This window comes from Mesoplodon densirostris, chromosome 18 (genome assembly GCF_025265405.1).
Source record: "Mesoplodon densirostris isolate mMesDen1 chromosome 18, mMesDen1 primary haplotype, whole genome shotgun sequence".
Taxonomy (NCBI): domain Eukaryota; kingdom Metazoa; phylum Chordata; class Mammalia; order Artiodactyla; family Ziphiidae; genus Mesoplodon; species Mesoplodon densirostris.
Window position 1 is genome coordinate 14218734 of NC_082678.1, and position 15203 is coordinate 14233936.

General features: G+C 52.2%; 2 protein-coding genes across 3 annotated transcripts in view; one reads left to right on the plus strand and one right to left on the minus strand.

The window, feature by feature from the left end:
- Positions 1 to 954: 954 nt before the first annotated feature.
- Positions 955 to 4885, minus strand: TSPAN10 (tetraspanin 10). The gene is made up of 3 exons (XM_060082573.1): positions 4850 to 4885; positions 2970 to 3562; positions 955 to 1417 (listed from the first exon to the last, which is right to left on the minus strand). The coding sequence occupies exons 1-3, from the start codon at positions 4883 to 4885 to the stop codon at positions 955 to 957; spliced, it is 1092 nt and encodes a 363-aa protein (XP_059938556.1).
- Positions 4886 to 10648: 5763 nt separating this feature from the next.
- NPLOC4 (NPL4 homolog, ubiquitin recognition factor) overlaps positions 10649 to 15203 on the plus strand; it is a 57222-nt gene continuing 52667 nt past the window's right edge. Inside the window, exons 1-2 of one of the 2 annotated variants that reach the window (XM_060081067.1) lie at positions 10649 to 10877; positions 14048 to 14128. In XM_060081067.1, the coding sequence (XP_059937050.1) occupies positions 10863 to 10877; positions 14048 to 14128 (96 nt within the window). In that variant the 5' untranslated portion in view covers positions 10649 to 10862. The remainder of the gene's footprint in view (positions 10878 to 14047; positions 14129 to 15203) is intronic. The other variant, XM_060081066.1, reaches the window with a different exon arrangement.

The window sequence follows — 15203 nt, forward strand, 5'->3', positions numbered from 1 at the left end:
GGGAGATTGGGCCCAGCCAGCCCATCCTTACTGTCCACTAAAGCTGGACAGACGCCTACCAGTAACCCTGCAATTCCGCTCCTGACACCACACCCAGGAGAAGCAGGGCTCGCTGCCACACACAAACCTGTGGAAAACTGCCCCTAGTGGCAGTCATCTTCAGGAAGCTGCCCAAGTGCCTATCCACACGGACGTCAGGGGGTCTGTTCACACAGCAGTGACCAGAGAGTGACTCAGGAAGGGGGCCCCTGTGATTGTATTTATGTGAAGGCCAGAAAAAGCCATGCTAACCAAAGGCGACAAAGTTCCAACAGGGATGACCTCGAGGAGGAGATGAAGGACCCTGCTGGGGCTGGATCTAGACCTGGTAGTGGGTCCACAGGTGTGTGGATAAGTAAGAACCCTTAGGCTGCCCACTTAAGTTGGTGCAATTTACTGTATGAGTGATACATCTCAATAAAACTTACCATCCCCCCCAAAAAAAAGCACTCTGGAGGGAGAGGCCTGGGCCTCATCCTCAACCACCACAATGGACAGGAAAGGGGGAGGTGGCCCCAGAGGAGAGGTGGCCCCAGGCTATGGTGAGGACATGGGGACTCATAGACAGGGCTTGGAGGTGTTGGAAGTAGGGGGGGTCATTGGTGAGAGTCAAAAGTGGTCAGATCTGGAGATCGGAAGTGAGGGTTGGGGTGAGGGTCCGTGTTGGGGCTCGGTGGCAAGATTTCATTCAGTGTCACTTGCCCCCCACTCTCCCTGCCAGCCAGGCTTTGCCTGCACCCTCTGTGGGAGGCAGACGCTGGCCAGGCAGTCGTTGGGGTCAGCTTACACTTGGACCATGGCAGGGTTTGCAAGCAAATGGGCAGTGTGGGGGAAAGTGGACCCAGGGGAGGCAGTGGCCAGCAGGTGGAGGAGGCCTGGGGGCCCAAGGTGCGTGTCCACAAGCACCAAGGCGGGTTATTCTGACACCTTCCCTGGGAGGGGAGGGGAGGCCTGCGGCCCCAGACCCCATCCCGGTGCCCTGGTCTTTCGTCTCACCTGCCAGTCAGCCCGGGACCAGTTTGGCAGAGGGGAGGGCACTGAGTCTGGGGGTCCTGTGGACAAGCCCTCACTCTCTGCTGCCCTCTTGTGGACAGCCAGGGCCCTCACCAGCTGGGTGGCCAGCAGGAGCTCTGCCCCCTGGACCACCACAACAACGATGGCGTAGCCACCTGCAGCCCAGATGTTGCTGCGCAGCCACTGGAGGAGTGGGGGGCCGCAGCCCTCCAGGTGCACCACTCTCTGGGCCGCGTCCTCATCCAGGCCCAGGGCCCCGAAGCCACACTGGTCATTGACTGAGGCTCCATCTTCCCAGGGGTCGATACAGCAGGAGGCAGGAAGGCTGCAGGCCTGGACCCCAGGGGAGCTGCAGTTAAAGTACCTGCAAGGGCGCATGGGAGCATCAGTCTGGAGGGCAGGGCCCCTGGTCTTGGACCCCAGCGCTGTGTGGAATGTCTCCTACCTGCCTTCAAACTTCCATGGCCACACACACACATAGGCACGCAGGCATGCACATGTGCATGCATGCAAGCACGCAGGCATGAATGCACACTCACATGCACACAGCAGGAATCCACACTGGCAGGCATGTACACACACATGCACACGCACACACACTTGTGCACACACAGACACACACACGATACTCAGCTCTCTATAATTCATCCCAGCACTGGGTAGCCCTCTGTACATGCTTGGTTAGAAGGCACACACTGCGTAAGATAGTTGAAGGGAGGCAAGGGTTTGATGGGGGCTGGAAGTAAGATGGCCTCGCTCCACAGATGCTGTTGAGTTGGTCTGAGCAGCAGAGCTAGAGTGGGAGAAGTTGGGTTGAGGACTCGTAGAGGCTTCTGTAGTGGTCACCGGGTCGTCGTGGGGGCATGAGGGGCCACACTGGGCAGCAACAAGGGACGGGAGGCTTGGGAGGAGCTCTCAGGGCCTCGAGAGAGTGTTGCTCTTGTCACCCACTTCAGACAGCCCTCAGGTGCCCTTGGCCTTTGACTGGCATCCAGGGCCCTGTGACCGGCAGGCTCATCCTTCGCCCTTCTACACAGGCACAGTCTCATCTCCTTGAAGAATGGGCTTCACTAAGGCAGGGGCTTGGAGGTCGGCAGGCTGGGTGGCATCACAACCCCAGAAAGGGCTGCCACCGACCCAGAGTCACACTTGGCCACCTAATGAGAACAATCCAGATGGGTGCTTCTAAGGTGCCCAGAAAGAAGGGCCCAGCATGTCTCAGGGACTGCTGGGTACAAATGGCTGGTTCTCAAGAGTCTCCATATGGCTCTAAACACACACATGTACACACACACAAACACACACACACGCGGTGGAGGGAGAACTGTGGAGTCATAGTCCAAAATGATGTCCTGAATTAAACTAAAAGTTATTTTCAATTGACGTTGAGATGTACGATGTCCTTACTGAAAAAGAGAAAAAACGGGCTTCCCTGGTGGCACAGTGATTGAGAGTCCGCCTGCCGATGCAGGGGACACGGGTTCGTGCCCCAGTCTGGGAAGATCCCACGTGCTGCGGAGCGACTGGGCCCGTGAGCCATGGCCGCTGAGCTTGCGTGTCCGGAGCCTGGACTCCGCAACGGGAGAGGCCACAACAGTGAGAGGCCCGCGTATACCACAAAAAAAAAAAAAAGAGAAAAAACAACAACCCCCAAAAGTGACTTTCTAGCTCTACTGGCTGAGCCTCTCTATTAACATCCCTGCATGCATGTGGCCCTGGCTGGGCCTGAGTGTGTACATGCGCAAGTGTGCCCACATGAGCGTGTGCGCACATATGTGTACGGGTGGAGGAGCCTATACAGGTGAGTTTGTGTATAGGTGAGTATGTGCATGTGTGTGGCCCACCTCCTCTCCAGCCCCAGGGACCCTGCCGGCCACCATGGGGCTGCCCTCCGCCCTTGCAGGCTCTAGACTCACAGGTTCCGCTGCCAGTCCTGGTAGGAGGCCACCCCGCAGCACTGCAGCCCGAGCTGAACTTGGTCAATGAGGAAGCACAAGTCTGGGTTGTCTTGGTAGTGGGTGATGGCCATGCGTAGGACGTGTTCCAGGTCATCCTGTAACTGGCCCCAGAAGGCCACCACCAGGGCCCCTGCCACGGCCTCTAGCACCAGAAAGGCAAGGATGCCCCCAGAGAAGCAGCGCAGCAGAAAGGCGTTCTCACAGAGGGCGCCCAGGCAGCCTGCCAGGCTCACCGCACTGAACGCCAGCCCGCCCAGCACCAGCCCCAGCATGGGGTCTGCGGGCAGGGGGCCCCCCCAACTACTCCCCAGAGACCCCTTGACAGCCAGGCCCCAGAGCCCGATGGCCAGGGCCAGCAGACTGAGCAGAGAGAAGACGAAGTTGGACAGGAAGATCAGGCACTTGAGGCAGCTGCTTCCCCAGGGGAAGCAGCAGGCCAGGAACCCCCCAAGGCCTGCCCTCCGGGCCTGGTCCTCCCAGGGTGCTGGCCCTGGGTGACTTGAAGCGAGGGGGCTGCTCCCGGCGAGGGGTGGCTCCTGACCCCCAGCATCCTGCAGAGGGAGGAAGAAGAGGGAGGTCTCACCAGGGCAACCCTTTTCACTCAGACCCTGTGACACTCAGCTGGGAGCAGGGTCAGAGCCTGCAGGAAGGAGGAAGCTGGAAGGTGAAGCTGGAAGGTGAAGGCGGAAGGGGGTGCTCAAAGACCCTAGAAGGCCAGGGACATGGAGGCCTTAAGGCTTGTCCTGCTCAGCCAACCAGCAGAGGGGATGGTGAGGGGCTCTGGGGGCAGGGAGAGGAGAGGCCAGGAGACCGGGGCTCTGTGGGGTGCAGGGCCTCCCAAGGACCCCACCTTACCCTCCAGCAGGACACTCAGCCAAGCTCAGGGGCCCTGGCCTTACCCCAGAGAAAATTAACAGGGTGCTGATGGTTGGGGGGGCCCACACCCTCTCTCTGTTCCCCCCACCCTCCTCTTGGTTCCCCAATAGAGGACTGGCTCACTGATCATGAGGTTGGGAGAAGCTGCAAAGCCAGTTCCATTTGGCCCCTTGATGGACAGTCTCCACTTCAGATATGCCTGCCTCCGTAGCCCCTCCACTGGCAGGCAGGTATGGGAGGGCTCCTGCCCCCTCTCTGCAGGGGGAGGGGCAGCAGGCCCGTGAGTTTGGTTGTGGGGGAAGAATGAGGAAGCTAAGGCCCCAGGCCTGGGCAGGGCTCCCAGGTTACCAGGAAGAAGCTGGCCCTTCACTCCCCACCTGTCTGACCGCATCAGAGCACAGGAAAGGAGGGCTATTGATCAGCCCCCCCAGAACTCAACAAGCCAGTAAGAGCAAAAGGACAGGCTGCCGGCATTGGCCTTCAGCCCTTTCTGCACCCTGAGCCAGAGCCCACCCCCGACCCGCCAGATCCACGGGGAGGCCTGCCAGATCTCTTGTGCAGGGGCCATACCAGGCTGAGCGGGTGGCAGCCTTGAGGAGGGGGCAACAGGGAGGTGAGAAGGCGGGGCAGGTCACAGGTGGGTGGGGGACAGGGAAAATGTGAGGGTGGCCTGATGGCCCTGGTGGGCACCATCCCCTGGGTGTGTGTTTTCCTTGGGGTGTGGACGCACCCCATGCCGTGTCAAACACAAGGGCAAGGGCGGGTCACCTTTCAGAGTCTGAACAGGGAGCTAGGGGAGGTTAAGGCACCTGATTAATAAAGCCCCACCCCAGTCTTAGCAGCTCCTCCTGGGCATCCACCTCCTGGCTGGCCCCAGCACACAACATGGCTCTGGTGGGCCAGGGTGGGGAGAACCCAGCCGGGGACATCTCCAACCCCGGCAGGCCTCAGGCACTGCTTACCTGGGACAGCAGGGGGCTCTTTTCCCCCTCCTCCATCCTCCACCAGGACAGGTGTGCCTGTCCCCCGCTGGCCTCTCTGGCTGGGACACCAGGGCTGTTGCTGCCTGTGCCCCGGCTGCTCTGTGAGCTGTGAGCCCCACCAGGACTTCGCAGTCACGATCAGATCATGTGAGGAGTCATAGTTTAGGGCTTAAGACAGCCTCTGCTTGTTGAGATGCAAAGGATCCTTCTTGAGCCCAGATTCTTGGCCTCGCTCTGTGCAGGCATGACGTGGGTGGGGCTGTCAGGGGGCAGGCCTCATGGTCATCACCACAGGGCCCCGGTGTGGGCCTCAGCCTGGCGGGTCCAGCGGTGCCCCTCAGCTCAGCCTGAAGATCAGACCCTGGCTCCCAGTAACAGCCCGGGAGAACTGCCCACAGCTAAATGCCAGTTTATCCCGATTTATTCACTGCAAGAAAGAAGTTTTATGCATATATATGTATATACATACATATATACATACATATATGTGTATATATTTTTTTTATTTTTATTTATTTATTATTATTATTATTGTTTTTGCGGTACACGGGCCTCTCACTGTTGTGGCCTCTCCTGTCGCGGAGCACAGGCTCCAGATGCGCAGGCTCAGTGGCCATGGCTCACGGTCCCAGCCGCTCCGTGGCATGTGGGATCTTCCCGGACCAGGGCACGAACCTGCGTCCCCTGCATCGGCAGGAGGACTCTCAACCACTGTGCCACCAGGAAAGTCCTATATTTTTAATTTTTATTTATTTTAATTTTATTTTTGGCTGTGTTGGGTCTTCGTTGTTGCACGCAGGCTTTCTTTAGTTGTGGCGAGCAGGGGCTACTTAGCTCGTTGTGGTGCGCGGGCTTGTCATTTCAGTGGCTTCTCTTGTTGAGCATGGGCTCTAGGCGTGCGGGCTTCAGCAGTTGTGGCTCATAGGCTCTAGAGCACAGGCTCAGTAGTTGTGGCACACAGGCTTAGTTGATCTGCAGCATGTGGGATCTTCCCGGACCAGGGATCGAACTTGTGTTCCCTGCATTGGCAGGCGGATTCTTAACTACTGCGCCACCAGGGAAGTCCCTATATGTGTATATTTGAAGTACCTTTATTTTTTATTTTTTTAAAGATTTATTTATTATTTATTTTATTTATTTTTGGCTGCATCGGGTCTTAGTTGTGGCCCGCAGGCTCCAGGGCGTGTGGGCTCTGTAGTTGGTGGCACGCAGGCTCTCCAGCTGAGGTGCACGAGCTCAGTAGCCGTGGCATGGGCTTAGTTGCCCCACAGCATGCGGGATCTTAGTTCCCCAACCAGGGATCGAACCTGCGTCCCCTGCATTGTAAGGCAGATTCTTTACCACTGGACCACCAGGGAAGTCCCCCTTTATTTATTTATTTATTTTTTCATCACTGGCTAGATCACACCCTTCCTGGTTTTGAGGTGGCTGGGATCCCCCACCCTCTGAGCTTCTCAGGAGTAGGACTTTGTCACGGTTACTATTGTGCCCTAGTGCTTGAAGGGACCCCAGCCATGCAGCTGCCACCTCTGCAGGCAGAGATGTGCTCCAGGCTCCCTGACCCTGCATTGTCGGCCCTCTCACCCCGGCTTGGATGCGGTGGAAAGACTGGCTCAGAGCAGACCCCTACCAGCCACCAACTCTGGAAGACCTTGGGCACGCACTCCCACACCTCCTGGGTCCTGCTTGTGGAGTGCGTGAGGCTATGACGTGCGTCGATGCTGCTGTTGGCTGCTGGGGCCGGAGGCCGTGGTGGGGGCAGAGGCTGCCAGGGGGCCCTCTGCAAACATGTGTGCATGGCAGGAAAAAGGGTGGCCTCCGGGGTATGTGTGTGCCCCGTCCCATCTCCACCATCCTCCCCACTCCCTTTCTCAGCTTCTTCCATTTGATGTTTAAGCCCAGCCTCTTTTCCTCCATTTAGCCACCATTTTACAATCCAGCCACATGGGCTGCTTGCTGGGCCTGAAACGCCTGGCACTTGTGTGCCCTGACCTATGCCATCCCCTGAAATCTCCTCCTGGTGTTCAGTTCCAGAGTAGTACGGCTGAGGGAACACTTTTCATTTTTATTTGCTTCATTTGTCTGTGTTCTTGCTTTGGGTCCCCCACTAGCTTCTCCCAGAACGACCACCCCACGGAGCCCAGCCCACACGCCGGCAGAGGGCCAGCTGAGTTTTAAGCCACTGAATGAGGAGAGTTCGTTAACACAGCATTATTGTGAGCACAGATGACTGACACAGGGCTTATTCTCTGTCAGGGACTGTTCTGAGCCCTGCAGTACAACAGTGAGGAAACCTGACAATCTGCCGCCATCAGGTGCTTACATTTGAGTACAGGGGAAGTCACAGAGTAAGCAAAGAAACCAGTAAATATATGCTATTTTATAAGGTCATGAGTGTTATGAAGCAAGGAAAGGAAATGGCTGGTGGAGGGTGCTGTCTTATATCAGGTGATCAGAGAGGCCTCATTGTAGGAAAATGTTTGGTTCCTAGGTATACACCCAAAAGGATTGAAAACAGGTACTCACACAAATACATGGATATACATGTTCACAGCAGCCAAAAGGTGGAAACAACCCAGGTGTCCATCAATGAAGAATGGGTAAACAAAATGTGCTCCATCCATACCGTGGATTATTCAGCCATAAAATGGAAAGAAGTTCTAACACAGGCTACGACATGGATGAATCTTGAAAACATGGTGCTCAGTGAAAGAAGCCAGACACAGAAGTCCACATACAGTACGATTCCACTTATATGAAATATTCAGAATAGGTAAAGCCATAGAGACAGAAGGTAGATTAGTGGTTGCCAGTGGCTGGGGGAGGGGGAAATGGTGGCTACTGCTGAAGGAGTGTAGGGCTTCCTTCCGGGAGTGATGAAAATACTTTAGGACTAGATAGAGGAGGTGGTTGTACAACACTGGGAATGTACTACATGATACTGAGTTTTTCCCTTTAAAATGGTTAACTGTATGTTCTGTGAATTTCATATCATTTTAAAAAAAGAAAAGAAGAGGGCTGAGAAGAAGCCGAAGGAAAAGAGGGAACGAGGGACTTCCCTGGTGGCCCAGCGGTTAAGACTCCACACTTCCAATGCAAGCGGCACGGGTTCAATCCCCAGTCAAGGAACTACGATCCCACATGCCGAATGGCATGGCCAAGAAGAAAAAAAAAAAAGAAAAGAGGGAATGAACCTCATGGATTTTCTCAGGTCAAGGTCCCTGCGAGGCCAACCCTGGTCACTGGGGAATGTCTCAGGATCCAGACCCGGGAAGGAAGCGGCATTGTGCTGGTGGAGGGAGAAGGCGAGCTGTCAGGCAATCTCAACAAAGTCCTTGGTGATTCCCGCAGCTCAGATGGCCTGCAGAGTTGTCCCAGATTGAGACATGGGGCTGCGCCTTGATAGCCATCCACCGTTATTGGGCACGAGCTGCCTGGGGAAGGGACCGTGATCTGGAGTGAGCACAGTCCCTGAAGGGGAGCTCAGCCAGTGCTACCAGCAACTTCAGTCTGAGGACAGTGCACTTGGCACACACTGTAACTGAATGTGGGGTCCAGCTGCTCGCTGCTCGAAAGCCAATAAAGAGGCAAGGCTGGTGGAAAGGAAAGTTTGCTTTATTTCTGAGGCTGCCACTTGCAGGGTCCGGGGAAGGGGAAGGGCAGACTCCTGTCCAAAGGCCGACTCCCCTCCACTGACAACCAGTGGGCAAGAGCTTTTATAGACGGAGGGAGGGGGCTACATGCAGAGACAGCACAGTCAGCTCTGATGGTCATCTTGAAATTGGTCATCAGTGGTCTGACCAGCATCACCTTGATTGTTTTAAGTATAGTTAATCTTCAGTTCCAGGGTCAGTTTGTTCCCATTTCCATGAGTCCAATTCTCAGAATTGTGGCAGCTTCTGTCATGGCTACAGTCTGGACATCATGTAGTTAACTTCTTCCACCTGGTGGGGGTTTCAGTATCTATAAAACAGCTCACATGGGCTTCCCTGGTGGCACAGTGGTTGAGAGTCCGCCTGCCGATGCAGGGGACACGGGTTCGTGCCCCAGTCCAGGAAGATCTCACATGCCGCGGAGCAGCTAGGCCCGTGAGCCATGGCCGCTGAGCCTGCGCGTCCGGAGCCTGTGCTCCGCAACGGGAGAGGCCACAACAGTGAGAGACCGTGTACCGCAAAAAAAAAAACCAACAAAACAGCTCACAGGACACGGCTCAGAATACTATCTATAGCCCTTGAGGTGGAACTAAAGGTCCTTGACTTTGCTTACTGACTTAAACTATTATTGTTTTGTCCCCTTTGACTATTTTCCTTTGTTTCTGTATTTTCTCATTTCTCTGATTAAACTTATTCTTTGGCTAAAGTTTTTCCACAGACAAAAGGTAGGCGGAAGACATGGGGGGCATAGACCAGGGTCCTGTCCTGTTTCAACACTAGGCTGATGTGTGCAGGAAGAGCGTTTCAGGCCTGTAACGTACCTTAGGTGGGAGCAAGCCTGGAAACTTTGAAGAAGGATGGCTGTTCGAATTTTGCTCCAAGTGAGATGGGGAGATGACAGGTGTTGAGTAATGTGCATCCCGACCTGACTCACACTTTAAAAGGACCACACAGGCTGCTGTGATGCAGGCGGAAGGTCAGGCCTTGTGCAGCCAAATTGTGTCTCGTCTCTTCCTCAAAGGGGACACACCCAGCCTCATCAGTTACTGCAATCAGGCTCCAAAGCCAGGCTCTCTGGGAGATGGTCATCACCTCTCAGGCCCCATCTCAGCCTTGTTCTGATATAGAGTAGCCTTCGGATGAAATCATAGTTACCACTACTGTTATGGGCCGAACTGTGTCCCCCCAGATTTATATATTGAAGTCCCAACCCCAGCACCTCAGAATGAGACTTAGAGGTAGGGCCTTTAAAGAGACAATTAACTTAAAATCAGGTCATTAGGGTGGGCCATCCTCCAGTGACCTTATAAGAAAAGGAAAATGGGACTCAGAGAGACACCAGGGATGCACCTGTACAGAGGAAAGACACAGGAGGAAGGCAGCTGTCTGCAAGCCAAGGAGAGAGGCCTCAGAAGAAACCAAACCGGCTGTCCCCCTGATCTCAGACTTCCTGCGGGGAGAGGAAATGAGAGTAACAACCTCCTAACTGTTTTCAGCACAGGAGACAAACACAGTCTGAAATTGAATCATGGGATTAAAAAACATACTTTAGCCTCTTAGAGGTTTTCGTAACTTTTTTTTCATAATCATAGGCAAGGTCAGCTACCAAATGTGCAGGGCCCAGTGCAAAATAAAAATGTGGAGCTCCTTGCTGAAAACGATTAAAGATTGCAAGCCGGTGACGGCAGAGCATTGAATCAAGTGTGAGGCCATTCGGAGCCACACACGTGGGTGCCCGTGAAGCTGGCCCTGGGGGCAATTTTAGGATATTGTATCTCCGTGGCAAAGAAGCATTTATCTAAAACGTGGTCGAAATTCATTCGTTTCTCTTATGTTAGATTCAGGGAAAATGCCTTCTTAAAAATACATATCATGAAGGTATGATGTCACCTTCCCGAAGCTATTTCTCCATTTCCGTGGGACCAGCGAGGCGCTGGGAATGTCCAATCCGAGCCTACCGACCGCTGTCCTGGGCGAGACACGCGTTTGTGCTTCCCTCCCGGCTTCTCCGCAGCGTCTCTCCACCGCGTGGCCAGCGGGGGGCGCCCCTCCGCGGGGAGCCCGGCGCGGGGCCGCCCTGCGCAGGCGCGGGCCGTTGGTGGGGCCGGAACCTGGTTGCCAGGCCGGAATCTGATCGCGCGGCCGCGCGGCCGGGGGAGCGCGTCGGGCGAGGCACCGGACGTCGCGGCGGTGGCGGCCGGGCGGTGAAGCTGGAGCGGCGGTGGCGGCGGCGGCCGGAGGCCGGGGCTGGGGCTGAGGCGGGGATCGGGGCTGCAAGGCCCGTGGGGCGGCAGGCAGCGGCGGCCCGGGGCTCAAGCCCGGATACGGGAGCGGCCACCATGGCCGAGAGCATCGTGAGTGGGGCGGCCGGGCGGGAGGGCACCGGGATGAGGCAGCAGATTTGCCGGCGCGGCCTGCGGAGAGGCCCAGCGGCCCGCCCTCCTCTTCATGGGCCGGCCGGGTGGCCGGACTCCCGACCTCCTCTCTTCAGCTCCTCCCGTCCCCGGCCGACGGGGGAGGCCGGGCCGTCCGCGGGGTGTGGGTTGTGCCGGCCTTTCCATTCCTGGTCGCGGGGGTCGCGCTTGGAGGGGCTGCAGTTCCTCGGGGCCGGGGCTACGATCCCTCCTCGCCTCCTGTCCGTCTGTCTTGCCTCCTTCCGTCGCCCCAGTGAGTGCCTTGTCATGGGTCCCTTAAAAGGAGAGCACTTTCTGTAAACGGGGACCCCCTCCCACGAGAGGAAGCTGCTAAGAAGGGGAACGGTGGCCTGGTGGATGGCAAGGAGACCTTGACAGCTACCTGTCTGTAAAGGGATGTTATAAAGGCTGATCTCATTTTGTACCCGAAGTCAGGGATTGACACACTCCCTTTCCCCGCTTTAAGTTAAAAAAAAAAAAAAAAGTGAAAATCAGAAAAAACTGGCCATCCCTTAACTTGTGGAAAGTTTCCTCTCAGAAGTCAGTGTGGCCGGAAAAAACCCAACAGACCAGCTGGACAGAAAAATTTTTGGTTAACGTTAAGGACCACTTGGAATTTCCTGGAGGAAGCAGAAGCAGTATGGGGTGGCAAGTCCTGTTCAGAATTTGGCCATGGGAGAGCCTCTGCAGTTTTGCCAGGTGTCGGGAATGGCATTCATCCTCCTCTCTGGATGCTCTGGGCTGCAGGAACCTCCAGCTCTGGACTTTCAGGCTTTCATCCAGTGACTCCTCCTAATGCAGCTCTCCATTCAGGGGCCCTGGCGTCTGCTCCGTGTTTACCAGCCTGGAGATGAGCAGAGGGCATGAATGCCCCAAGAGAAACGAGCAACTGATTCCTTTTAAAATAAGATTTACTAGTCTTTGGTGACTCATTCTAGAAATAGGTTAAGAATTAGCACTCAAATCTGCTTCCAGACTTTCTCTTTACTGTAATATTTTTAACCAAATTGAAGTAACCATGGACACGCGAGTTGTTTCAGAGAAGGCCACTTTTCTACTAGTGTATATAAGGCTAGGGTCTCATTGATAGCATGGATCTCTTGTCAGATTTCTCAGATTGTGAGGAATAAAACAGATGATTCTTCTGAAATTTATTTCAAAAGTTTTTATTTATTTATTTAGAAAGAGGTCTTCTAAAAATTTCTATGGGATAACTAATTTTTGTCTCACCAATTCTTTGACTCCCCCAAGAAATATTCTGGGCTCATTTTCTTATAAATAGGGAAACTTAGTTACCAAGAAGCTATGTGTCCATGTTGCCTGGTCTGTCTCTTGTGTATTTTACTTTATACCATGTGTCAAAGGCCACGTCATACCTTCCCTCAGTATGAATTATCTTTGTCTCTTGGAGTTAAATACTGAGCTTAGCTTGGAAACCTGGACTGCCATGCCCTGTTGTAAATGAACAAGTAGAATAAGTTCTTAAGCTTTAGAACTCTCCAGAAACGTGTAATCCTGACCTTTAGCTTCTCAAGGTGTGGAGTGTCATGCTCTTGGTCCTAAGTGAACAGTCAAAGCAACAGTCCCAGAATCCCTCAAAGAGAAGCAGAGCCCTTTACTTCTTAACCTGCCTCAGTGTTGGAGACAGATTTCAGAAACAAGTAAATGGGAGTTTACCTAATGCCCAGGCTGTGTATTAAGAAAACATTTTTCTGGATGTTGAATCCAGAGTAAAGCATACTAGAAATCAAAAGTCAAAATAATTTGAGTGCACATAGATGAGTGAGAAAGTAAAACAGATGTTGTTGAGAAGCAAAAAGAAAATATTTTATGCTCTTAACAATTGGGATTTCATAAGGCTTGTTCAAAACAAAATCTTAAAAACTGAGAACAATATGGGGACAAAGGCTTCTCAGTTAAGCAAAAGTTATTAGAAAATGAGAAAGACATAGTCAAGCTATTTCAGCAAAATCTAGATTATTCTTAACTTGTTTGGTAAAGGTGGACAGATCGAAAGCCATTGTGGCATTTTGTCCTGTATCAGTGAAAGTCTTTTTAAAAACAACTGCTTGTGACATTTCTTGTCTGTATAGTGTTGTTTTGAATACAATATACAGTGCAGTAGTTGCTGAGAGGAGTAACTACAACATGAGTACTTTCTGGCACATTCTGTTCATTGTTTCTCCCATGCCTCAGGTGGTTGGAACATCCTCTGTCTTGCTGGCGGCAGGGCATGCCGGTTCATGCTACCCACTGAGGCAGGACCTTGGATGGTTGGCCCGGGCATAATAGCACACATTCACTGGGCTTCGATCAGCATGAAAATGAAGTCTAGAAAGTGATGCTCCGTCCAGTTGTCTTCCAGGCCTAGCAACCATTTCAGGCTTGCCATGAAAGTATATTTTTTTAAAACCCTGCCAAGTTTTACCGTGGTATTAAACACCTTTTTTCTTTTCTTTTATTCTTTTTATTGAAAGTAAATAACAAATTAGAAGATTTTCTGTGATCCTTTTTATGTTTTTAATTGTTTTTTTTTTTGTTTGTTTGTTTTGGCTGCGTGGCTTGCGGGATCTTTGTTCCCTGACCAGGTATCTAACCCGTGTGCCCTCGGCTTTCACTGCGGAGTCCTAACCACTGGACCACCAGGGAATTCCCTGTGATCCTTTTAAGTTAGTCTAGTCTGTGTATAGATCCAGGAACAAAGTGAGATATTTTTTAAAGAACTCAGTTGTTCATGATTCATGGTGGGTTTTTTCCTGCTGATTTAAAAAATTTTTTTTTTTTTTTGCAAATCAGAAGAGAAAAATGTTAGTGTTTCAGATATATTCTTTATAAATAATGGTTAAAAATTGAAGTCGTATTTTTCTGAGTGAAACGGTGAGAGTTGAGAATTAGGGCAGTCCTCTTAGGATGTCCTCCCATGTGCTGATGTCTCTCAGACCTCTGCTTCATTTTCTGGAAACATTGGGTTGGGTGTTGGCAAGGGGAAGGGTGAGGTTTGGTTCTAAGTTTCGGTGACCCAGATGCTGAAAGACTGCAGAGGTTAGTTTCAGTAATAGGTCAGGACCTTCCTAGTCTGTGCAGTAACCAACTTGTTTGATTTACCACAGATAATTCGTGTTCAGTCCCCAGATGGGGTGAAGCGGATCACAGCAACAAAGAGAGAAACAGCTGCAACATTTTTGAAAAAGGTACTTGTGGCTTGGGTATTGACCTTTCTTCATCCTCTGCTGTTATTCCCTTCCTATTGTGTACCTTTTCTCTTTTCCCCATTTCCTGAGTCCGCCCCCTCCCAAGTTCAGTCTCTTGTGTTGCTTTTCTCTGTCATGATTGATGGGACTGATACAGGATCAGACGTGTCACAGCTGACTACGGCTAACCATTGCAGGACCAAGGGCCCAAAGGTCAGTGTAAAAGGATTTCACAAGAGGAATATTTATGAGTGAAAAATCAGAGAATGAGAAACTTGAATTGTCCATCAAAGGGGAATTGCTAACATGTATAGAATGATCCTACTTTGTTCTTAAAAAATTAAAGCCACATACACAAATTGTTGTGTGAGAATACGGTTTGAAAGAGCACAAGCCAGAGCTAAAAGGGGCAACCCCAGGAGGGGAGGCCAAAGTGAGGAAAGTGGCTTTTGCTTTATACTTTGTACCAGAGGTAGGCAAAGCATGGCTCGTGGCTGGCTGCCCGTTTTCATTGGAACACAGCCACATTCATTGGTTTATGCACTGTCTGGCTGCTTTTGAGCTCCAGCAGCAGAGCTGAGTAGTTGTGACAGACTGTATGGCCCTTTACAGAAAAAGTTTGCCAGCCTCTACTTTATACATTCTTTACTATGTGAATTTGTTGCAGGCAGCTGTTACCTTTGTAATGATAAAAAATACCATTTTTCACTGTTCATAAGCAAAAAAAATTGTCAGGTCACAGACTGTTAGAGTCAGAGGGAATCTTAGGTGTCATGTAGTCTGATCTTTTTATTTTCACAAAGGTGGAAACTGAAGTCCAGGGAGTAAAGAGATTTGTTGAGGATCACACTGTGTTCTGTTAGGGAAGCCACAGCACTTACCTGGGTAGTTTGGCTTCTGAAAGATAGTTGCTATCCTGATTCCAACAGTGCTGCTTAAGTGACCATATTTACAAGAATAAAAGGAAAAAATCAGGTGCAATAGACAGCAGAGAAGAGAATCTCTATGTCTTTAAGGACTTTGTAATATCTTACTCTTTGCTTTTTTAGTAACAGCTGACCATTGTCAGCTCGCT

Excerpts from the sequence above, each read along its gene's own strand:
- TSPAN10 (XM_060082573.1), bottom strand. The coding sequence starts at position 4,885 with ATGGAGGAGGGGGAAAAGAGCCCCCTGCTGTCCCAG. Across the intron at positions 3,563-4,849 it reads AGAGCCCCCTGCTGTCCCAG|GATGCTGGGGGTCAGGAGCC; the intron begins GTAAGCAGTGCC and ends CTCCCTCTGCAG. Across the intron at positions 1,418-2,969 it reads CAGGACTGGCAGCGGAACCT|GTACTTTAACTGCAGCTCCC; the intron begins GTGAGTCTAGAG and ends GCGCCCTTGCAG.